Source organism: Phyllostomus discolor, chromosome 5 (assembly GCF_004126475.2).
Source record: "Phyllostomus discolor isolate MPI-MPIP mPhyDis1 chromosome 5, mPhyDis1.pri.v3, whole genome shotgun sequence".
In the NCBI taxonomy this organism is placed as follows: domain Eukaryota; kingdom Metazoa; phylum Chordata; class Mammalia; order Chiroptera; family Phyllostomidae; genus Phyllostomus; species Phyllostomus discolor.
Window position 1 is genome coordinate 108139839 of NC_040907.2, and position 25799 is coordinate 108165637.

At 40.8% G+C, this 25799-nt stretch overlaps 2 protein-coding genes across 3 annotated transcripts in view; one reads left to right on the forward strand and one right to left on the reverse strand.

Annotated features, from left to right (window-relative positions):
- Positions 1 to 25799, reverse strand: part of WDFY4 (WDFY family member 4) — a 324491-nt gene that overhangs the window by 67522 nt on the left and 231170 nt on the right.
- LRRC18 (leucine rich repeat containing 18) lies at positions 904 to 19530 on the forward strand. Of its 2 annotated transcripts, XM_036026704.1 has the most exons (3): positions 904 to 1551; positions 15317 to 16176; positions 19420 to 19530. In XM_036026704.1, exons 2-3 carry the CDS (start codon positions 15413 to 15415, stop codon positions 19439 to 19441), a joined length of 786 nt encoding a protein of 261 aa, XP_035882597.1. In that variant the 5' UTR covers positions 904 to 1551; positions 15317 to 15412; the 3' UTR covers positions 19442 to 19530. The 2 variants fall into 2 exon arrangements, with proteins under 2 accessions (XP_035882597.1, XP_028368253.1); XM_028512452.2 differs by lacking the exon at positions 904 to 1551 and having other exon boundaries at positions 15184 to 16176.

Consider the following 25799-nt stretch of genomic DNA (forward strand, 5'->3'; position numbering starts at 1 on the left):
CCCGTTGTGCGACTTAGCCCCACCAGTGTCCACAGACTCCAAGGGTGCTCACAGCCCTTGTGTGTTTGCTAGCAACTGGGTTCCTCCCAGTGCCACTCAGACCTTGTTTGGCTGGGGAGGGAGCAGTTGCCCGGCTCTTTCCCAAGGACTCTGTGGCAAACCCGGCAGTGGATGCTAAGCCTGGGGCTGCAGCACCCCTGGACCCTGTGCTGGTCCCTGGGACCCTACCATGTTGCAGCACTCTTCTCACCATCTGGTTTTTCGGTTCCGCCACAATCCTTGGTCCCCTATTTTTACATATGCTGAGGTATGTTGGCTGCTTGCTTCTCTACTCTGTAGATTGGCCAGGATTTTCTCCCATGTGCAGGAAAGAGCAGAATCTGCTCCCTCCTACTCCGATGCCATTGTCCTTCTCTCTTTCATGAATATTATAATTAGAAATACACTATGTCATAGTACTTCAGGTAATTAGCAATTATCTACTTATCTTACTTTGCCAATTATTTTAAATTCATTTATTGTCTAAATTAAGTGAACCATTTTATTTTACTATTTTATTAAATAAAACAGTGGTGGGAACATATGCATAAATTTTCATGTATTTAAAATTCATACATTTAAAATTTTTATTGTTAACTGTATTCCTAATTTGATGATTTATTATACTTTATTTTGTAATTTAAACTAGTTCATTTTGCTTTTTGTACTTTCTAAAATTTATATTTCTTAGATTAATTTGCATTCCAAATTATTTACTTGATAATTATTTTCCTAATTCTGTCTAGGTAGGACAATTTAGAGTATTTTTATTTGTATATATGCATTTTCTAATTTTCTACAATGTTATTGTATTATTTGCATAATAATTTTAATATTTATCCTTTTTCAACAATTTTCTCAATTTCTAGAAATTGAATTTAAAGAAAAAACCTGAACAAAGTCTATAAATGCACACAAATATATTCATTGCAGACTTAGTCATACTAGTGCCAAATTGGAAACAACAGGAGAAGCAAAATCCACCAGACTCAGTATTATGCATTCATTCAAAATGTAGATTTAATGGTATAAAAAGGGTGCAAAGAGAAAAATGCAAGAAATAATTAAATTTAAATAAATAAATAGATAAAAGACAGCCTTCTTAAAAACCAAAGAATAGAAAAATGCTAGCTGGACAAATTACAAGGAAGTATAATGATATTTCATGGGACTCGATACTATAGAAGTAAGCTACTTGTCTCTGGAAAGAGACAAAAGTGTTTTTTTCCCTGTTAGCCATGCCCACTTGGGTTGTACTGTGGAAAGCTGCTCTGTCCTGGAGCTGTACCCCTCCTACTGCACTGCGGGGATGGGGCAGGAGTCCACTGCAGGAGTCCTCTCAGCCCCAGCCCAGGAAAGAAAGTTTGGTTGTCCTAGAGACCCTTTCTTTCAGCCATTGCATTCTTTCATTTTGCAGACTTGCGTCAAGACTATGCTAATTAACTCCAGAGGAGTCTCCTGTTACCTGGTGATGAAGTTGTACAGTTGAGGAGGAAGAACTGGGACAACAAGGTAAGTTTTTCTGTGGTGGTGGTCCTGCATTTATAGATTTACTTTGGCAAAGCACTTCAAACTCTGTGTTTTCTCTCTTCCTCTGAGTTAGCAGCTTTGGAAACACTGGTTCTCCCTTTGTGCTTTACTTACAAACCCCAGCTGCTAGCTCATTCATTATTTAGGAGAGGAACAAGCTAGTCCTGGGCCCTGGGCAGGCAAAGCAACTATCTGAGAACCCAGCTGAGTTCTCAGGTGCTCAGCTGTGAGACCAGCTTGGACAGGATGGGGTGTGAGTCCATGGGGCTTTGGGGTCATGCCTGATTCTTTTTCCAAAGTCTGAGTCTCCTTGAGCATTTTGTGGTTACACAAGCAGGTAGAGACTAGTGTTTTAAGTGCTTCTTCCCCAACCAGTTACCACTTTAAGGAAACTGCAGTGTGGATACTGGTTCACTCAGGAGGCTTGAGCTTGGTAAGGCAACTTAAGCAGACTTTACTTTGTTATTGCTACCTGTGCTGAGCTTTGGAGCACAATTCATCTTTTGAGAAATCTAGAGGCAAACCCCTTCCACAAACTCTCCCAAACACTGGAACTTGTTAACAAGTGGTTAGTCCGAGGTTGGGCAGGGCCTTGCAAAGATGGACTCTTCATGGGAGATAGTAGAACTCACACCTCATGACCCTATTTCCATAGCAGGTATAATGGGAAAAGGCAAGAGCCCTTATTTCAAATCTGCATGACTGTGGACAAGCTACTTGGCCTCTGCGCCTATGTTGCCATATCTGTCCAGTGGAGATAAAAATTAATACATCAGGTGGTTATGAGAGTTACATGTAATATCTGGACCTAAGCCTCAGCCTGGAACGGTAGAAGGGAGGTGTTAAGACTGCCACTGTCCTCTCTGCAGAGTGCCTCAGCTCCACAGTTGTCTAGAGACTGAATTTTATGGCCTGGCACTTGGCAGCTCCAGCTTCATCTTCCCAATGCTCCATGGCTAGCAATGCTGAGGAGAGGGAACAGTGACCATGCTCTGATCTCCACCTATCATCTGGGTGATGGGGGAGGCCAAAGACAGATGTGTCCTAGTCCCTGGTATCCCTAGAACACAAGGTGTACAACTGAACCATACCTCCCCAAATGGGCATAATGGACTACCATCCCGTACAATCCATCAGCAGCTTTTAGTTCATTACCAATTTTTAATTTTCAAGCTCTCTACCAGTGTCACACAATAGAGCTCATCTCAACTCCCAGAACAGGCTCTGATAACACATGAATGCTTTCTTTCCTGTGAGAGGCATGAGCCTTAAAAATGGGGCTTAGCCTGGATTAAAGTTCCCATAAGATCCAGCTCACCTTAGGCTAGTGTTCAGAAAACACAATGAGTCAGCAGCTTCCTTGTTATCCCAGAGAGACAAATTTATCACAGGATGTTGTAACATCAAACTTTTATAGAAAAGCCCAATGGCAATTAAACCCACAGACAAGGGAACTGAGCTGATGTTGGCTCTGCTTGTATAGTGTGTGACTTTGACAAGGGATATGCTCTGGAGGCTCAGTGCTCTATCTGTAAAGTAGGCTCAATACAAAATATATAAAAAACACGAGGTCCACTAGTAATTGTCTGCTCTGGCATTTTTGACCCATATATGCAATCAGAAGACTGTTCAATCACTTCTGCTTCAGCCACATATCTTGAATATGTACTGTTGTCCCCTGCCTCCCCTGCCCCTCAGTACATGTTCCCTTCTTTTTCTGCTTGCAACCAGCCTGTCTTCATCTACTCTCCCCTCCCTATCTCTGTTGCCTTCCTGCAGTCAGGGTAACCCTTTTAAACTTTCCCCCAACTCTGCCCACATCTTCTACCTTCTTTCTTGCAGCTCCTGCTCTGACTGCCCGCCCCCCCCAACACCACATTTCCTTTTTCTTAAACACCTCGAGCATCTCCCTACTGTGAGGGCTTTGCACTTGGTATGCCCCCTTCTGAGGTGTTCTTCCCCAGATCTTCCTGTGTGGCTCTAAGACCACTTCAGAGAGGACTTCCCTAACCATCTCATCCTAAATTAGCTTTCCCTAACTAGTCTCTTCCTGACTCTTGGCATTCCTTCCCATATCAACAGATTTTATTTTCTGAATTCTTGGATCTTTTTGTTTTGTTTTTATTGTTTGATTTGCTTTCTCCTAAAATAGGAGCTTCATGAGAAACATGACAATATTTGTCTTATTCACTGCATATCTTCTGACTGGACCTGACCAACAAAATGATGCAAATACCAATTGTTGAATGAATGCATGCATGAATGAATGAATAAGCAAGTGAGTAGCCTGGGCCATAGTGAGCTTTAGAGGTTAAAAGTGGATAAAGGTATAATCATATATGCAAATTGCTATCATTATATTTACATTTATTCTTATTAATACTATTATTAATAATCTGTGTTTAAAAGATGGCAAAGAGTTTTGTGCTTGGGAATCAGCAAAGATTGTTCCACAAGTCCTACATCTGGGATTAAGGACCAGTGGGGAGTTTCCTGGGCTGCTAATTTGAGGGAGGCAATCATGACAGTGCTGTTTGGTGAACCTACCATCATTATTTACCATCCAAAGGCAATGACTGCAGGAGCCAGATCACTGGGTACCCACTACACATTAGTCACAAGATATAGTCATCACCTCAATACTCTTCACAACAACCTGCATTTTTCTAACCCATTTTGCATATCCATAAGTTGAGCGCATGATTAAAACCAGGTTGGCAGTGAAGGTGAGAGTGTGAGGCTTAGTTCCATTAGCCTCAAAACCCATTTGTTGCCTGCTGCCCATGTGCCTGACTTCTACTGAGCACTTTTATACACACAGGAAATGAACATACTTCACAGAATTCATATAATCAAAAAGGAAGTGGAATTGTGAGTATGTGAATGCATGTTTGTTACTAGGTGATATCACCAAGGAATCGAGTGTAGATCAGCAAGGCAAGTATAGATAGAAGAGGAGCAGGTGGGCTGGCCATAGCCTCAGGGAGTACATGGAAGAGGTAGCTTCCAATCCAGCCTGGTCTACTTCCTTCCATGTCTGGGCTACTTCTATTGCCCCCAGGTACACCCACTTAATGGGCTGGATTATGGGGTCAGCACATGGTAGCTCCCTGGTGGACTCCAGACCCTATTTGTGAGCACACACTCAGAGAAGAGAAGGGCCAGCCCAGTACAATTCAATGGGTAATGCTAGCCGCAGGGCTGGGTTTCCTCCTATCTCAGGTATAACTCAGAAGAGAGAGGTCACAATCCTGTCTGTGACCACCTTGGGAGAAATGCAGACATTGGCCTTTTCTCCTTGGTTTGACATGCCCTGCGGATTCGTCTGACAACAGTTAGAGGATCATTTGAAAAATAAGCCTGATCATGTCTGCCCTCATTTTGTTTTCCTAAATTATGCCCCAACCTTCCTTTCTTCCTCCTCTTTGTCTTTCTTTCTCTCCATCCTTTTCTCCTTCCTCCCATCTCCTCTCCTCTTCCTCCTCCTCCACTTGTTGTTTCTCCCTTCCCCTCTGCCTTTCCATCTGATGTTTCCTCTATCTGGAACATCCTCCCCAGCTCCCTGAATCCTCACTTCCTTCAGTATCTGTTCAGCTGTCCTTCCTGGTCAGCCTCGCCTAAGAAGTACATCTCCCTAGTGCCACCATTTCTTTTGTCCCCCTTCTTTCTCTAGCTTTATTGCCACCTGGCCTTATACATTTGTTCATTTTCCTCTAGAAGGTGAACAGAACCTTCATTTTCGAAAGAGCCATGGAAAGTTAAGTTGTCCCCTTATAGCCGATCTTCAGGGCTTCCCTTCAAAGTATCTCTCAGCTTCATAGCTTGGTGGATTTACAGAAAAGCCTTCTTTAGAGCTGGGGGCTACCTAACAGCAGAGGGGATACCACACCTGGGTACCTGCCAGTGTACACCAGGGACTGTGCCATGCCTATTCTCAGTAAGTTCTTACTGGGGCCACATGGAGTTGTGGGTAGAATACACACACCACAGGGTATGAAAAGAACTGTCCCCACTCTGTGATTCTGGAGGGCTTGTGCCTCAAGGAAGGTATGGCCCTTTGTCCTCCAGGATAAAGTAATCCAAAGTCTGCACAGACGAGGAAGGGGTACCTGAGTAAACAAGCACTCTGGGGTGTAGATTCTGAACCTGGTTTCTCCCTGGTGGAATCCCTAAGACTGGTTCCACCATGGATCAGCTATGTCATAGCTCCTCTTCCAACTCCCCTTACACAAAGTCCCAACAGAGGTATTCGAGGTCCTCACCTATCCTCACCTCACCCTTCAGAAGCAGCTGTTTCTAGTATCCTATCTACAGAAGGATACCTAAAGCTCAATGAGGTCAGGAGGCTGTCCGGGGTCTCCTGGATGGTACGTGGGGAGCTGACAGCAGTGCATGTGGGTCAAAACTCGGTGTTTTCCCCTTGCCAAATGGCTTCTATGAACTCCAGTTTCCATATCTGTAAGGGAGGCCATGGCTGTGAGGAGAAAACACAGTGATGTATGTGGTTTTAAGTAGCAGCACTTAAACCATGTTGTTGAAATTGAATTATTGCTCTCCTCATGGAGATTAAAGGTGCCAGGACTGACTGTGGTTCCTATACTTTCCTGTGTGTTGAGATTCACTTGTGTGTTTTGAATGTGTTGGTTGATGAACAGGGCATTCCCAGTCTGTTAAATTAATAATCTTAATATTTTACTTTAATTGTAAGGCACCTATTCCCTTTTGTTCTTTTAACAGATGCAATTAAAACAGAACACATTCAGAATTACAGAATGGATGCTATTAAACCAATAAGAAATCATCATCTTTTGTTATTGGGCCATGTGACCCCCTGGGAACGTTTGCTCCAAATAAAAGTTGGTTTTTTATTTTCAGCTAGGGTAAAGGGCGTAGTTGACAGATAACAGCTTCCCTGGCAGCCCAACTACAGAGCTCCACTGGTGATGGAGAAGCAAATACTGTTAGGGGTAGACAAAGTTGCACACGCGTATTCTCCAGAAAGGTGCTCAAAAGCCATCAACATGGCTTTTCAGCACCTTCAAATTAGCCTGATAATTACCAAAGGACATGAACCCAACAATTTCCATATAGACAGCCTGCTTGCTGAGGCTGAGATATTATGGGAAATGCTTCATCCAGAAATTCTGGGACAAAGCAAGCTGTGTGAGTGCATAAGTCACTCTCCCTGCCACAGCACCACCAGCATCCTTATCTCTGGGTAGGGGGACTATTCTTGCCCAAAGGAGATCTGTGGTGACAGAATGAAATGGTAAGTGGGAGGTTGCTCTGTAAAGAGAAGGCTTGAGGTGCCTCCAAGGCGTGGTGTGAAGAATGTGTGTTAGGGCAGGGGGCAGGGAATAGCATCAAAGGACAGACACATGGGGGAGGCTGTTGTTTGAGAAAAGTGGAAGTGGATGGTATAGCATTTAGACTTTAAAGGGAGCCTACATGGTGAATGTATAACATCTGGTGGCCTGCATGCAGCCTCTCAGGGCCACCACAGAGACCACAGCTCCCAGTGCAGAGGAGGGCCCTGCTGCTCTGAGCACCTGGGAATGAGTGGACTAATGTTTCAGGCCAGGCTGCATGAAAAACCTGTATCTTTACACTCACCATGGGGCCCATGGGGACTGGAAGGGCTGAGCAACAATCGATACCTGTATCCATCACTGCCCACTTGAGACACATGCTTAGTAAACGAACTGACCGGTGACATGATGTGTACCCTTTAAACTGCTTTTTTTTTTTCTCTCTCTCTCTCTGTCTCTCTCTTTATCTCCTTTCTCCCTCTTTCTACCCTTCCCTTTCACCTTTCCTCCCTCTCACTGCTGATCTCCAAGCTCTTATAGTTAAATGACTCTACTAATGCTATTAAAATATCTTTAAAATTCACATTATATAGATATGTTTAGATATATGCATGCATATATGTTTCTACAAAAATGAGCTCCCCACACATTAGCCCTTAGGTAGTGGAGTGAATAAGTATTGGGTCCAGCTGAAATGGTTTCTTTGGGAACCCTGATTTGGATGTGGTCCCTTCAAAAAGTCATTGGGGCATCTACATTAGTTATCCCTGCAGGGACTTTGGACAGAAATCGCATCTCCTTCTCCTCACTGTCCATAAGGTTGACTGGCTACCTCAGCTGAGAGCACTCCAGTCTCCTTTAGGCAGCCTGTGGTGAATGCCTCCTCAGGTCCCTCACTAGCCCACACTAAACTAGAATGGACCCAAGCAAGAAACCGGTCACTCAGAGAACTCTGTGACTCTCCTTGGTTCCAATGTCAGAGAGCCCATGGGTGACCCAAAATAGCACACACCTAAAAAAGGACATGTGGGGCAGGCAGCCATAATTTTCTGTCAGAGAGGCAGCACTTGCCCTGGGAGTGCTACTGCTCCAGATTACCTGCTACTCCTTGAAGTCCTTGGGCCCAGCACTGAGTCCTTCAGGTCAAGGCATTTCCTACTGCTTGGGCAACAGCAATAGAAGGCAGAAAAGAGAGAAGCAGAAAAATGTACTGACAAGATCATAGCTTAGGTATCAGACACATCTGTGGCTGTGCTGTGTTGTCTGTGTGATCTTCAGGAAGTCACTTGACTTCTCTGAGCCTCAATTTTCCTATTTAAAAAATAAAAAGGATTGACACTTGGCATAGATGCTATGGAGATTAGAGATGCAGGAAGAGCCCAGCAGCATGCTTGCAACAGTTAATTTGGTACACGTGACCTGACTGAGTGATGGTAAGTGGCTCTTGACATTATGTAATATATCTCAAATTAATGTTGGGAGACCCTTATCAGGCAGGGCTTCTGTAAGACTCCACTCCTACTGTCTACATCTCTTTCCAACCTATCTTTGTCATCTCCATCAATTCTTCCAAGTGTGTCTGCTGCTGCTATCTTGGGAGCACCACAGAAATCTTTCTGCCTCTAGGTCATCCCTGTCCTAGCAGTCTTTCCTTTCCCTAACATAATACAGTGAGGCAGGAGTAGAAAAAAAATTGAAGCACTTCATGTTTACATTCCTAGTGAGTCTACACTCCAAAAACCAGATAACACTGTAGAGCAAGTAGCAGAGCACACAGCTCCTAAACCAAAGTGGGCACCAGACAAGTGGTTATTCTTTCCCCCCATGCAGACTTTGCCTGAGTCAAACATTAATGCCTATTGTAGAGGTCTGGCCAGAGGTTCTGGACATACCCACTCCACAGAGGGCTCTGTGGTGACCACCCCACATCTCTACCTGCCACGTGGCTTCTTGTGTGAACATGCAGCTCATTCTAGGGAGGGGTGGAGGACACAATGAATGATTTGGAGCTATGAAGGAAGTCACAACAGAGGTGAGGCTAGCCTGTTACATGTCTAGTGAATGGGTCTCAGGAGAATTGTGGGAGAGAATAAATGCAATGACTTTTGAATGATTGACTTTATAGAGGGAGGTTTGCATCACTTTCCCTTGAGAGATGGCCCATAAGCAAATGGTATTTCTCATCCATATGGCTTGAACCTTGCATGAAGTTAGTCCTGAGTATTGACGATGAAAAAGCAATTTTGAGGTTTCAGTTCTACAGTGTGTCTATCCTGTGTCTCAATGCATCAGTCAAAAGAATGAAATTATTATGAGGTCACATTAGCAAGAAGTTTAAAAATATCATATATATCCAAAACTGTTTAACTTAAAAACATAACAATACATGAGCATAAAGCATCAGATAAATTCTATTATCATAGTGATGATAATGATCTTACAACTGGAATGCTTGCAAATATTTTGATGGCATTAAATATAGATTTCCATTACATTTTTAATTTAGATATCCATGGGGTGTCCCACCATGCTGTTTTATTCACAATAACTAGATCAAAAAAATTAATTAGAAATTAAAGTTAAACCAACTGGCTCAGTTTTTCCAAAGTATAAAAACAAATTGTACAAGAGGAAAAGACATTGTACATTTAGAAACTTCTCATATTTGAAGCTGTTCAAATATGAACAGCTGAGCTGTTCATGTGAAATGTAATCTATTATTTGTCTATCCATCCATTAACCTGTCCTTTGGTCTGCCCACCCATTCATCCAGCAATCTATTTACATCTCTTCTGTTAGACAGAGAGATGTCTAACTCTCTATAATTGTCACCTTCTCTTGCATAGGTTGGCCCCGCACTTAAGGATTCTGTGAACTGATAATAGGCCATCTAACTAGTGTAAGTTGTTTCAAAAGATCTTCTCTTTCACACTTCTTTTGCTAGCAGGCCTGGGCAGGATGTTGACCATTGAGAGTTGAATGAGAGAAGGGATGTCCTGTCAGTGGTCTGCTTCTAGTAATATTCAGTAGCTTAGGGGTCCAGGATGGATGCTGAGCAACACAACACACCTTGCCCTCCATAACCAAATGCAAGGGGCCCTGTCAGGTGGGGTGGCCCTTAGTAGAAGCATGGAGGGATTTGGGCTGATCATGTTCTATCTGACCTAGAACTTTCTGGAGACTAAAACACACTGGGGAGGAGGTGAAGTGCATTATCCTAGCCAGCCCTTACTTAGCTGTGGAGGTGAGTGATGAACAGATTCATAGCCAAAGCTTCTCTATTAAGGAGAAGCTCCTTAATAGAGAAGTATTCTGCAGACAGCTCCATGCTGCTTCCTCCCCATCATTCATAAGAACCGATAGGGCTTCTTACCATGGTGCAAATGGGCTATGGGGAGCAGGTTCATCTACACTGAACTGACTGGATCTCCAGTCTCCTGGAAGCAGCCTCACTATACACAGCTCCTCTAACCCTTGCTTGATGCATTTGGCCTCCTGGATCTGAACTTTGTGTTAAATATAAGAGACACAAAAGACAGCCCAGGCTTTTGGGTGCTCAGGGGAATCTGGTGGCCAGAATCAGTAACAATCTAGATTTTAGCTCTTTGAACTTGAGGACTAGCCATATTTATTGCTCATCTGTGCAACACAGAATCTTGATGCATAGTAGGCTCTCAGTGTATTTACTGAATGAGTGAACAAAGGTATGCAGGAATAAGCATTGACTTGGCTTAAATTAGTTCCAAAAGACTAATTAGGAGTCATGGACAAAGGAAACTTTATTAATTGTTAAGGCCTATGGGATAGAATTACCAAATATTATAAAATACAGAGCTATGCAACATGTGGGACATGCATACTAAAAACTACCTATTGCTTATCTCAAGCTCAAATGTAACTGGACATTTTGTAATTTTATTTGCTAAATCTGGCAACCCACCATGAGGAGAAGTCATTGATAAACATATGATCAGAACACAGGCTCCCCCAATCAGGCTATCCTTTTTTTAGTTAGATTTTAACTTAACTGCAATAAGACAGTTTTTCTGACATACTACCTTGTGTAGTTATTTCCTGAAGTGTGCACATGTGCACACACATGGTAGACATGCATACATACCACAGCAGTGCCCACATGGTATACATTTGGATGGCCTTTACAAGGCAAAACAGGGCTGAAGGGTGGGTGGCATGAAAAAGCCACAGACTTCCACATTGGGCTGAACAAGCAACTGAGGTCAGAGAGACAGAAATAGAATACAGAGTCCCAAATATTTCTAAGATTTTTTAAAAACTTAAATTTATCTACAATAAAATTGCCTTTTTTGTGTGTAGACAGTTCTTTGAGCTCTAACATATGTGCAGCTTCGCCTAACCACCACCACAGTAAGGACATAGATTGTTCTAGCACTCCAGATACTCAAACAGCTACTCCCTTCCCTTCAAACCTTCCCCACCCCCATCCCTGACAAACACTGATCTGCGATGTGTACCTATAGTTGTGGCTTCTCCAGTATGTCATATAAATACAAGTATCCATTATGTGCACTTTTGAGATTGGTTTCTTTGCCCCAGCAAAATGCTTTTGAGATTCATCCATGTTGTTACACATATTCATAGATCTGTCCTCTTTATGCTTAATAGCATTCCATTACAAGATGTGCCACAGTTTCTTTTTTAAACGTTTTTTAGAGATTTTATTTATTTATTTTTAGAGAGAATGGAATGGAGATAGAATGACAGGGAGAGAAACATCAATGTGTGGTTGCCTCTCATGTGCCCCCCTACTGCGGACATGGCCTGCAACCCAGGTCCTGTGCTCTGACTGAGAATCAAAACAGGGACCCTTTGGTTAGCAGGCCAGTGCTCAATCCACTGAGACACACCAACCAAGGAAAGATGTGCCACAATTTATTTATCCATCTACCCACTAAAAGATCTCTGGATTTTTTTTTTCTGCTTTTGCAATTATGAATAGAGCAGCTATAAGCATACATGAACAAGTTTTTGTGTGAACATAAGTTTTTGTTGTTCTAGGGTAAATACTTGGTTGGGGAAATGCTGGGTCATATGTACTGATTAATTTTATAAGAAATTGCCACAGTTTTTCAGAGTAAATGCATTGTTTCAAATTCTCACCAACAATATATGAATACTCTTAGTTGTTTCACATCCTTGCCAAATCTTTGTATTATTGGTCTTTATGTTTTTTTTTTTTTAATTTTAGAAATTCTAATAACTGTAGTGGTATCTGATTGTGATTTTAATTAGCATTTTCCTGGTGACTAATAATGCAGAGCAACTCTCTGTGGGCTCATCTGCCAACTATATAACTTTTACAGTAAAATGTTTTATTAAATCTTTTGGGCATTTTTTAATTGCATTGTTTTCTTTCTTACTATTGACCTTGAGTTCTTTATAGATTCTGATACTAGTACTTTGTTGAGTATATGATTTGCAAATATTTTCTTCTAGCCTGTACCTTGTCTTTCATTCTCAACAGTTGTTTTTACAGGGCAAAAATTTTAAATTTTGTTGAAGCCCAATTTGTAAATATTTTCTTTAAAGATTGTATTTTTGTCTAACTCAAAGTCATGAAGATTTTCTCCTGTTTTCTTTGAAAAGTTTAATGGTTTCATATTTTATATTCATATCTATCATTAATTTTGAGTTAATCTGAGGTAATTTCACTAGGTTAAGATTCAGTTTTGTTTGCATACGGGCAACCAACTGTTCCAACATCATTTCTTGAAACTTTACTGTTTCTCCATTGAATTTTCTCTGAACTTTTTTCAAAAACTAATTGACTATATTGACCATAGTTATGTGGATCTGTTTCTGGATTCTATTTTCTGTTTCACTGATCTAGGTATTTGTCCCTTTGCCAATATCACATATCGTAATTATTACATGATAAGTTTTAAAATTGGGAAGCATGAATCCTCCAATTTTATTTTTATTTTTAAATTTTTTTTGGATTTATAGTTTCTTTTCCTTTCAACATAAATTTTAGAATCTGTTTATTCATATACATGCATAATCCTGTTGGGATTTTTATTGGAATTACATTGATCTTTAGACCAATTTGGGAAGAGCTGACATCTTAACCATACTGAGTCTTCCAACTCATGGTCATGGTATGTTTCTACATTTAATTAGATTTTTACTTTCTTTCATCAATATTTTGTAATTTTTACCCTAGTAATCCTGAATATTTTTGTTACTTATGTGAAATACACAAGTGTTTTAATTTCTAAAACATTATTATTTTTCAAATTTCAGCATTTAGTTGTTTATTACTAGTATATAAAAATTCAGTGGGGGTTTGTGTGTTAACCTTGTATCCTGCAACCTTGCTAAACTCATTAAGTAGTTCCAAGAGTATTTATTTAAATTCTGTAGGATTCTTTATGTGAACAAATCAGGTCATCTGTGAGTAGGGACAGTTTTATTTCAATTTTTCCTATCTGTATGTCTTCTTTTTTTCTTGCATTATTGCACTGGCTACAATTTCCATTATAATATTGAAAGGAATAGTAAGAGTTTACCTTCTTGCTCAGTTTTTAAACTTAGGGTGGAAAGCATTTAGTCTGCTACCAAGCATGATTTGGTTATGGGGTGTGTGTGTGTGTGTGTGTGTGTGTGTGTGTGTGTGTATGAAAGAGAAAGAGGAGGGGGAGAGAGAGAGAGAATCCTTTATCAGGTTAAGAAAAAGCCTTTATATTACTGGCTTGCTGAGAGTTTTTGTCGTGAATCAATGTTAAATTTTGTCACATTTTTTCAGCATCAGTTGATATGATCATGTACTTTTTTGTTTTGAACCTAATATGCTATATTACATTGATCACTGAATAATGAATTAATTTGCATTCCTACTTGGTTGTTGTGTATTTTTTTTACATATTTCTGGACTCAATTTACCATTTTGTTGAAGTATTTTGTGTCTATATTCATTGGGAATATTGACCTATAGTTTTCTTTCTTTATATTGTCTATTTGTAATTTTAGTATCAGGGTAAGCTGGCCTCAGAAAATAAGTTAAAAATTGCCCCTTCTTCTATTTTCTGGAAAAGATCATGTAAAATTGCTATTGTCATCTTTAAATGTTTGGCAAAATTTTCCATTAAAACCATTTGGTGCTAGAGTTTTGGGGGGTAGCTTCTCAACTATAAATTCAGCCTCTTCAAAATATATAGGTCTTTATGGGCTATTTGTTCATGAGTGAGATTTTAGTTTGTGAGAGCCTTATAGTTAAATAATCTTCACTCCCTTGAAGCCCTATAAGAGGGGGGTTTCCACAACTGAGTAAACTGAAGCACTGGAACCTAAAAAAGTTGTTTGTGGCAGAGCTGGACTTCTAAGCCAGCATCTAAAGCCAGAATCCACCCCTCACTCTGTGCATTCTACTTCTCCATATGGTAATAGTCATAACCATCAGAATATCTTTCAGTGCACATGTGTCTAGAGTTGAATTTCACTGTGAAGAATGGGAACAGAGGCAGTGCAGGGGGCAGGAGGTAAAAAGGGCAGCATTCTCTTTTAAGTTCTGCCAGGCACTAAGTTCAGACCTGGCCCCTCCATGCTAACAGGCATGGTGTAGGCAGATCCTCTTATTTGTGGGCTGAGCAAAAGACTTTTATGAGCTGCTTCCATTGCATGGCAGTTAGAGTAACCACAGCTTGACTAGTTCCTCTGGGTCCTGAAGGTGAAGAAAGATATAAGTACAGAAACTGCAGGGCACTTAAGTCATTCTTAACTCCCACCCTATTCCTTCATATCCAAACTATGGTAGTTCTGAGAACTCAGCAGTTCCACACTAGGAATATTGAGATAACTCTAAGGAAAGACAAGATTTATGTGAGGGTCTGTTAAATGGCAGATACCCAAGAAAACACACAAACACATGTACATGTACCCTGGGCAAAGAGAGGAAGGATATTTGAAAGTTCAGGACAATGGAGAGATTCATAATAAGTCAGGAATGGCACAGCCAGATGGGCACTGAACATCCTTCAGGCCAAAGCTGCACCTCTCACTTTACATCTGGAAACACTGAGAAGAGAGCATTCAGTTTGCTGAAGGTCTTTGTCTAGGCTACTTCTGCTGATGCCCTATTCTCTTCACTCTCCTCTTTCTTTTCTTTTTTAAAAATATTTTATTTATGTGTTGTTAGAGAGAGGGAAAAGTGGGGAGAAAGAAAGAAAATCATCAATGTGTGGTTGCCTCTTGAGTGTCCCCCAACAGGGACCTGACCCACAACCCAGGCATATGCCTTGACTGGGAATTGACCCTTCAGTTCACAGGCTGGCATTCAATCCACTGAGTCACACTAGCCAGGGCTCTTATTTTAAATTATTAGAGAGAAAGGCATTATGATTTCAGGAGAATCCAGTACCCTCATGTCATCACCTAACTTGATATTTTTTTCCTCTTATTAGAGTATATCTTCTAGTAGTTTCATGTGATCTTTTCCTCAAACTGATCACCAACCAACCAGAACAACATATTTCATACATACTTTTTTACTAAAGAACATGGCCAAAGGTGGAAAAGGCCCTAAGGGCAAGAAGATAACCCTCAATGTGGCTAAGAATTGTATCAAAATCACATTTGATGGGAGAAAGCGCCTTGACTTGAGCAAGATGGGAATTACGAACTTCCCTAAGTGTATTCTGAGACTCAATGATATAGATGAGCTCGATCTTAGCCGGAATATGATCAAGAAGATCCCTGATTCAATCTCCAAGTTCCAGAACCTACGGTGGCTGGACCTGCACAGCAACTACATTGACAAGCTCCCTGAGTCCATTGGCCAGATGACTACTCTGCTCTACCTCAATGTCAGCAACAACAGGCTGACTACTAACGGGCTGCCTGTGGAACTTAACCAGCTCAAGAACATCCGCACTGTGAATTTAGGCTTGAACCACCTGGACAGTGTGCCCACCACGCTGGGTGCTCTGAAGGAGCTCCATGAGGTAGGACTCCATGACAACCTGCTCAGCAACATCCCCAACAGCATCTCCAAGCTGCCCAAGCTAAAAAAGCTCAACACAAAGCGAAACCCCTTCCCCATGGCAGAGGAGGCTGATGCATTCATAGACTCCATCAAGAGGCTGGAAAACTTATACCTGGTCGAGGCCAAGGATCTGTGTGGGCCTTGCCTGAGAAAATGCCAGCAGGCCCGAGACAAGCTGAACAGAATCAAAAGCATGGCTGTGACAACACCAAGAAAGGCCATCTTCAGCAATTTGGTCTCACCCAACTCCATGGCCAAGGAGTCTCAAGAAGATTGGAGGTGACCTTAGAACCTGACCCTGAGGCAGAAGGAGAAAACAGAGGGAGGGTAGATGACAATGGGCTGCATCCACAGAAAATTGAGAGATTGACTTATTACTGCAATAGTTCCTCCAGTCAAGCCCATAAAATACCTTTCCCTACCATGCTGGTTTCTGATTTTGTTGATTGAAAAGCTTTTAGTTCTTTGTCATTGTCTTCTCCACATATTCACACCCACACATGAGAAAAGAAAGGGCTTTCCATCTCACTTATGTTTCATAACTCTCCTGCCTGCAGACCCATGGTCTGAGCAGTTAATGTCGTCAGCACACTCTTGGTTTCATTATCATACATTTCAGGACTAACCACCAGCTTCCAAAAGTGGAGCTTGTTCTATGGATCTGTTTGGGGTCAGAGCTTCAAATGTCAGGGATCTCAGAGCATGGGTGCTAGAAGCAGATGGGCATTTAGCCTTGGATGGGAACAAAACTAGGACACAGAGATGGGCAGTTATTATCATTAAGTATTGGCAGATAACATATTGGGCTCAAAGCAGTGCCATCTTTTTCTCTTATCTGTATTTGCATAATTTGCCCTAGGTGATTTCTATAGATTGAACCTCAAGCCCTTAACTATGAATGAAAGAGGTTTCAGTCCCATCTTATTCTGTCCAGTTCTTTTCCAGACTCTTGTAGGAGCAGGGAAAGAAAGGCTACAGGTATGAGTTGGCACAGTCAATAAATAAATAACCTTACTAGGCACTGTGCTTGGTGCAGGGACTGTGTCCAATGGGGAAAAGCTTGGCTTATCTTGTGCAGCCTGTAGGGAAGACCCACTGAAAGCAGATAGATAGAATGCCATTATCTGAGGAAATTAGGAGATCAGGACCATGTAGTGCACAGGGCTGGCTTGGCAGAGAGAAAGTCAAAGACTCAGTAGTTGGCCGGATGTAGGTTCAGGAATACTGTTCTTGCTATTTTCTTGGGCATATCACTTAGATTTGATTCCCTCATCTGTAAGGTGGGAATAATTCAACCTCAAATCCAAGGGTCATTGTGCATCTAAAGCAAACACCATGCAGTGTAAGTACTCAATAGAAGTCAATTCTCTCTAAGGACTGGAACTTTGTCCGAAGTACTACTTTGGACATTGTCCCTCTTTATACCAGATCTTTAGACAGAAAAGATGGGTAGAGTCAGTCCTCACAATAGCAGAGAACTTTCACTGTACCACTCACTCACACCTCCATACTGCATAAAAAATCAAGAAAAATATCTTTAGGAAAGATACTTTTTAAAAAAATTAATGAAGAATTTTCTGTGTTGGCAACCAGTTCTGTCAAATGAAAGCACTGAGAAACCTGCTGGGTTTGGTGGAACTAGCTTATTTCTTTTTTCACATTATAAACCACAGCATACTTCATTTATTTATTTCTCATTGCTTATTTTCCTTTATAATGCTTAGCCATTGTCTTTCTAAGATATAGATTAAAAATTTCCTTTTCAGCATTACCTTTATTAAATGTTTTCCATTATGAAAGTGACAAAACCACACCGTAATTTTAAACATAACAGCTTTAAAGTAGACACAATTCTACATTGTAAGCCAGATATAATATTCACAGAGTTCCTTACTAGTTATTTTTCTGTGTGTATTTTTATGTAGTTAAGATTACATCATTCACCTCATTTTCATCTTTCTTTGAAACCTGTGTTGTTACATGGTCTTAATAACCATAATTTCAAACATCTGCAAGATAAACATAGATATACATAACTATGTTACTATTGAGCATTTAATTTGTTTCCAGTTTTTCACTAATAGAAACAGTTTTGTGATGAAAGCCTGAATGATTAAGATTTTTGAAATATGTTGCATTATTTCCTTGGTATAGCTCCAATATTACAAATATTGTGTTGAAGGGTGTGTTTTTTAAAAATGTTTGATACATGCTATCAATTGCCTTATAAAAAGTTTATGCATATTCATATATCTACCAGTAATATTTTAGAGAATCCATTTTACTGTGTCCTTGACAGCATTAAATAGAATTCTTTATACTTTTTCCTTTGTTTAATGTTGGATAAAATTAAAAGCCCTTCTGAAGATTAATGGAGCAGTTGCGTCTATGTTATACATAGTGAGATGTCATGCTAGGAGCCACTGCTAGTATGTTGGGCCTTGAGCATGTCCTTAAGGTAGACTTCCTGCTATGTTAGCTACTTCATCTCTGGGCCAAGAAGTATAGAATCTCCTTAGAATTAGTGTTCCCTTCTTATTTATTCAAAAGGATCAGCAAAGAACCAGAGATTAAGTAAAAAGATTCCCCTTTGCCCCTAGGAAGGATCTTGGCCTGCACCATGGATTTGCCCCTCTACTTGCTCTCTGCTCCATTGCAGCACAGTTCTTTCACTTTACTGGTCCTCAAAATCCTTCTCCAAAGTATCACTCTGGATTTTCTGCCAACTGAATGGTTGACATGCAAGATGACATTTATTTGCCAGCTTTGATATAGGTGCTTTTTTATGCTGTCTTTCTTATTTTAGGAAGAGTATTTTTTTAATCTCCACCCAAGGGCATGTTTATAGATTTTAAAGAGAGAGGAAAGGTGAGAGAAAGAGATAGAAAGAAACATCAATGTAAGAAACATTAACTGGTTGTCTCCCATATATGTTCCAACCAGGGATTGAACCCACAAACCTGGGTATGTTCCCTGACTGGGAATCGAATCCACATTGGGTGTATGAGATGACGCTCCTACCTGGCCAAGCTACCCAGCCAGGGCAGGAAAAGGTTTTAAGTGTATTTAATTTCAGCAGCATTGAGATATCAATGGACAGAGGGTTTTGGTTTTCCATCAGCCCTTAGATACCTTAGGTAACATTAGATACCTTGTTAGCCAGGAAACCCTGGCAGTTAAGGATGAAGCAAAGAATGGAGATAGAAATGATTTAGGAATCATTTTCTACATTTTGTTTCTTTTTCTGTCAAAGAAAATGTTTGGTGTTGATGTTTCTTCATGCTCTAAAATACCACATTAATCTTTAGTTCCTGGAAATTGTAGTAAGCCTAAAAACACTTGATAGGAAAACCATGGGGTTTCTCTTTCTTCAAACAGAATGAAAGCTTATTCCACTAACCCACTCATCACCTTCTCTGAAAGCCAGGTGTAACCTAGGTGACCTATGTATGACCTCTGTCCTTGTGTTTTGTCTCTGTGATCTGGAGTAATTGCCTCTGCCTCTTGTGTCTCTGTTCCCAGGATAGGCTCAGCATCTCCCTAGAGTAGCTTATGGCAAAAAGTTGAAGACTAATCAGCTAACACAAATAATCAACTCTGAAGAAGAAAAGCTCTCAGAAGGAGAGAGTGAAAGGGAACATTCTGAAAGCCAAGCTTCCTGGTGCTGGCCAAGCCACGGACTTGCTTGTTAAATTCACTATGCCTCTCTTTGCTTTAGATCATCTGTGTGTGAAAATGACTTTGGAAAATATTTTTCATGTATATAAAGAAAGTATTAAAGAAAATAATAGATATAAATTATAGACAATTAAAATTTTTAAAGAAGAAATTAAGACGACTTAAAAGACATATGGTCTGTACCCTTCACTCAACCTGGTAAAATCTTGACACTAGTTGCCTGTCATGATTTATGTACATATAATGTAATACCCCAACCAACTAAAATGTATACAAAAAATTCATACAGAGAAATATACTAAAATACTATAGGTAAATCAAAGTAGAATTTTAACAAATCTTTCAGTAATGCACAGGCAGGAAGGAAAAAGAAAACACAGGTGAACAACAGAGAAAAGAATAAGAAACAAGAAATAAAACAGCAGACTTCTGCCCCAACATTTTAATAATTACATTAAATATAAATAGTCTTCTTTATTTGTAATGGCTCCAAACTATAAACAACCAAATTTCCCTGAATAGACAAGTGGTTAAACACTATGGTGTACCCATACCATAGAATACCCATCAGCAATAAAAAGGAACATAGTATTGACACATTCAAGAATTCAAGATAGATCTCACCGACATTATGCTGAGTAAAACTGGCCCATCTCCAAAAGTCACATACTCTGTGATTCCATATGGAGAACATTTTCTAAATGACAAAAATTATAGAAATGCAAAACAAATCAGAGGTTGCCAGGCTTCCAGGTTGGTGAGGTGTGGTAGAAAGTGGGCTTGACCACAAAGTGGTAGCACAAGACATAGCTTTGCAGCAATAAAAATAATTGAGTGTGTTGGTGGTGGTGGATGTTACACAAAACTACACATATGATAAAATGACAAAAGACTGTGCACACATATTGTACCAACATCAATTACCAGTTTTGAAATTGTACTATAGTTACATAAAGTGCAACTATTGGCAGAAATTAAATGAAGGTTATGTGGGGACTCTATGTATTATTTTTGCAACTTTCTGTGCATATGTAGTTAATTTAAAACAAAAAAATTAAAAACAATCTTACAACTCAGATGCAGCAATAAATGGATCTTTGTACATGTGTCAAGTGTTAACTTATGAGTAACCATGGAGAAGACTATCCCCTAAGCGCATCCCAAAGAGTTAAGGCATTTCAGGACAAAGAGCACCTTCACCTCAGTTCACCAAACTAATCTAAATTATTCATCGTTCATCATGTCCTTGAAGGTCTCTGAGAAAGATGCTGAAATAAAAGAAAACATCTGGCTTCTCTACCCTTGTCCCAGGCTTTTTGGAAGAGGCTGGGCCCAAAATCAAATGGATGGGCGGGCTTCAAACTAGTGAATTTCTGCCTTCACAGTTCTGGGTTTCTGTACCCCTGTCCCTAACCCCATGGAAGCAGCCCACCAGGTTGTTCAGTTCACTCTGGTTCCATCAATCCTGCTCTGGACCCAGGTCTGAGCTGGGTAGTCTCTACAATCACACTCCCAGGGCTGTGCTGTACCAAGAAGCATATGAGCATGTTTCTGTACTCAGTGAGTGACAGAGCTGCAGCTCTCTTCACCCAAGTAATTGTGTGCATCACAGACACATAGCCTCTTGGTTGGTCAGCCGTGTCAGTCTCCAGAGAACAGGATTGAGGATCAGATTGGGGAGGAAGAGGACTTCAATTTTAGCCTCTACACTGCCAGCAGTGGTGCCTCTGGGCTGTTATTGACTCTCTTGGAAGGTCATGTTCTTATAGGTGTTTATGGCTCCTTAGGGTTTGATTTTTAAGTTCTTTGTCTTTCATTATTTTTCAAAGATAACCTATAAAAGGAAATTCTGATGACACTGAAATATAGAACTTTGTGCCAAAAAAATGCATTTCATTCTAAACATTATTAAGTAAGCTATGCAACTGAGAGAACACTTTAGAAATTATAGACACCCAGATACAATAGGGTCCCAAATATAAGCACTGTTTCACACCCAACATCTTCCTCTAAGCCCAGGATACTTCTGACTTGATGACACATCAAGTGAGTATTTTACTTGGTCAGAGACCACGGCTACAGAGGAAGGCCTTTAGCACATTTGAAGATTTGTGCTGTGTGAGAGTGGAAGTGCCAGATAGGCATCCTAATCTTGTATCTGAGTTTTTCTAAATTGAATTTTCTAAATCTCTGCTCAGTATGAACCAAGATCAATGGGAAGCAATACAACTGAGCTAGATTATTCTAGCTTCCCAAAGAAATGTCTGTATACAAATAAGTCCAAATACTAGGGCCCTACTTTTTCAGAGAAACAATATAGAGAATTATATTCTGCACTCTTTCTTCAAATTTTATAAAAATGACATTGACTTCTTTGGTACCCACTACCCTTTAGGCAAGGGCACACTTGATATTCAGTGCCAAAAGAAAGTATATTTTGTGGGGAAAAGTATAAAAATCCCCATTTCTTGTTATTTGTCACTGGAAAATTATGTAACCCAGCACAATGGCTTTGTTCTTTTATAGTTTCAGGACAATTAGAATAACTGGATGACTCCAGGTTCATGATCACATTTACTTATTTTCTCCTTTAAAGGAGTTTTGGGGTAATTTTTAAAAGGTCATTGTACCTTATATTTAATTTTGAAGCTTTTTGCAGACCTTTGTGGAAGGGCACAGATAACTATAATTGTAAGGATATATGTTTTTTCTCATTGATATTCTAAACTAAGCTGTCCTTTCCCTATAACTTCAGCTGTTCTTGCTGTTTTCTGGCTGGCCCCCTCACCTCTCAGCATAGCCTGCCTGCATCTACCATGGAGGAGTTTTCTGGCTGTCAGACTTATCCAAGGGGTCTAACTGGTTTTAGAGTAGAAACCTTTGTCAGCTTGCAGAGCCCAGCAGCCCACAAATGTTTGATTATGCTGCCATGCTGCTTTCAGAATGGTCTAGTCTTGTACCATGGGGAGACGCAGGTAGATTACAGATCCTAGGTTCATCCAAACTTTGCAAGTATTTTCTCCTCAGGATCCAGGCTCATGGAAGCTCCTTGGAACTCAATTAGGAAAGCTGCCATGACCACTGGAATTCTAGGCAAATCTCTGGTACTTAAAGATTCTGTTTTCCTATGTGCGGGGGGATGGCCTCCAGAGAGGCTAAGTCAGTCATCAAGAGCTGGAGGCTGGAGGTATGAAAACCTATAGAACAAGCCAAGCATCTTGGGCCAGTTGAAACCTCTCAGAATGGACCTTCTTCAATGCAGAGAAGCTCGTGATCACTAGAGTGTCCAAAACACAGCTTGGCATTTTTAAAGATTAATAGTATGGACTGGGCATTGTCATTTGAAATGCAAATTTAAAAATGTCAGGAATGATGGCCAGCCTAAGGCTTGTAGCTACCACTGCCTCCCCATCCTGAAGTTCTGAAAGCATGAGGGGGTTCTTGAGAGAGGGCAGAAAAGGAGGGAGGCCAAAGAGCAAACAGTATAGAAGCTGCCTGTTTTTAATCAATCACTCCACAAACATGGCCCCAAAAGACAGTAGGTGATTCTTAAACTAAGCAAATAAATTACAATTTATTGAGTACCTACTCTGAGCCCAAATTGGTTTGATCCCAAAGGTCACAGCTGGATGTTGCTGCACAGCCTCACCATGTACCCAGGCTGCATGCATGGTCTCGAAGCCTAGCACCAACAATCTGGCTGGGGCTTCCTCATTTTGTCAAAGCTCCCCCTCTGTTATTTCTTGGAGCACTGTGCATTGCTCCCAACTGACCTCAGCAGCTTACCCATTTGATATTTTCCAAGCATCTCTATGCTTGGAGCTGTGCTGGTGCTCTGCCAGGGAAGCACGGAGTGGCCCTGGAACATCCTGTTCCAATAGGCTCAGATGGCCATGATGGAAAAAATTAACACAGTGGAAATAAAATCCACACACTGCCCAACTGTCCCACAGGTGCAAAGTGATACACAGGTTGCTGTCTGCAGTTATTCCTATGGATGAGTGAGAAGTAATTTCTGCACATTTGACTCATCCCCAGGGTAAGAATGATCTCTTCCACTTGGCAGTCATTTTTATATAGACAACCAATATAGTAGCCATAGCCACAGTTTGGCTTCTCTGTCCCTCATCTATAGCTACTTCCTCTCTATCTGGGGCAGAAATTTAGACCCTTACCTGTGTGGATAAAGGTACACATTGTTGGGGCAAAGCACCTCTAAAACCCTGAGGACAATGAAATAGAAATGGATAGGGTACTGCTCACAGCTGTAGGGACAGCTACATGATCACTGAACGATATTACACACATAATACTTTTATAAGAGGGTGATCTGCAGAGACAAATGGGATTCAGTGAAGTGACCTGTTTCAAAGTTGATGCAAAAAAATAGAAGTTTCAGGGAGTGGGAAAATGGACATCCAGCCCATGAGTGCTGTAGTCCCTGGGGGAGCTTTCTGGCTGGAGCAGTGGATGACTATCTGCTTTTGTTGACACTTCAGCATTTACCCGTCTGTGATAACAGCACCTGAATCTTCTTGGGAAACGTCTATCTCCTCAGTATGGTCTCTGTCATTGAGTGGGACTGAATCCCCAAGCTAGGTGGGCACAAGCCCCTGACCTGGCCTATGAAAGCACTTGATTGGTTCTGGATTGAGCGCTAACTTGACTTGGGCAGACGAAAATCACTTTTGGGGACTTTTGCTGATATTACTGGGACAGAGCATTCTTTGTGTGACAGAATTCCTATGTAATTGACTATCAGCATGACACTGTTGGGGGGAAGTGATGCCCTTCTGCTAAGAAGGGAGCTAACCCAGGGGAGATTCTCACTGTAAGATGGAGAGCCACAGTGTCCTGAGGACTTAGTGAGCCCAGAAAATTCACACACCTGGAGCCAGACTTATTTTGTCCTTTAGGTATGTGAGGTGACAAATCTTCTTTTCTGCTTCAGTTAGTTTGAAATGTCTTTTTACCACTTGCATTGAAACATTATAGAGTAATCCAAGTATAGAAATTAAAGTTTATATGAAACATAAACAATATGAGATCACCAGGGCTAATATTCAATTTATATATACAATTAGGTTTCCATTATTATTGAACTATTGAAATACACCCAGTCCAGTTTGTAAACAGCTACTCCACCTCCGGTGGCTTCCTGCCACCCAGGCCTCCTTGACCATTGCAGGGTATATCCCAGACTTCTCCATAATCTACCAAGTAAAGAGGTATTGCCTGAAACCACAGGGAGCTTCTTCTGGCAGCCACTCAAATGGATCTTTTGAAGATCATTAATGACCCTCATGTTGCAGTCAATGGTCATTTCTTGGTTCTTATCTTATTTGGCCTACCAACAACACTTGGTGAGCAGCACAGTTGACCACTCCTTCCTCTCTCTGCTCATTCCTCTCCAGGTCTTTAACTACTAAAGTCTGATATACCCCAGGGACAAACCTCTTGTCCATGTGTACTCATTCTCTTGGTAATCTTACCCAGTCTCATGTTTTAAATACTATTCCAAATTTACCTCTCACCTGGATTACAGAAAAGCCTCCTAACTGACCTCCGAACTCTGCCTTTACCCCCTTGTGATCTGTTCTCTACACAGCAGACAGGTAAGTCTTTTAAAATATAAGTTGGTCACACCATTCCTCCAATATGCCAATGCCGTTACTGTGAGCCCCAAGGCTTACATGAGCTAGCCCTGTTTGTTATCTCTCTCACCTCTCTTCCCACTGACTCCCAGCTGTCAACCACTCTTTTCCCAACCATGCCACCATGCTGTCCCTTTTTTGCTCTTCCCTTTGCCTGAAATGCTCTTTCCTTAGTTATCTGCATAACTTGTCTCCCCATTTTGTTCAGGTCTTAAATTAAATAGTGCTTCTTACTGAGGCCTTCCCTTACTATCCTGTCTAAGATTTCATTACCTATTTCTATCTACTGTATATTTTATCCTTATTATTATCTAATATGCTTTGTATTTCATTTATTTAAATTGTTTTATCTTCCTCAAGAGAATATAAGGGCAGAGAAGAGCTTCAATATTTTGCTCATTGCTCTGTCAAGTAGCAAACATGACATATAACAAACTATCAATAAATAATTTTGAATGAATTGGTGGTCCCCATTCCATAGTCAGTATAGTTATTTTGAATACTACTCCTGAAGAAATCCCTCCCTTCCCTATCCCCACATACTCCTGGAGAAAACTAGCAACCGACATC

Bases quoted from the DNA above. Each gene is read 5' to 3' on its own strand.
- LRRC18 (XM_036026704.1), top strand. From the start codon at position 15,413: ATGGCCAAAGGTGGAAAAGGCCCTAAGGGCAAGAAGATAACCCTCAAT. The intron at 16,177-19,419 runs GTGACCTTAGAA...CTCTGTTCCCAG, and splicing joins GAGTCTCAAGAAGATTGGAG to GATAGGCTCAGCATCTCCCT.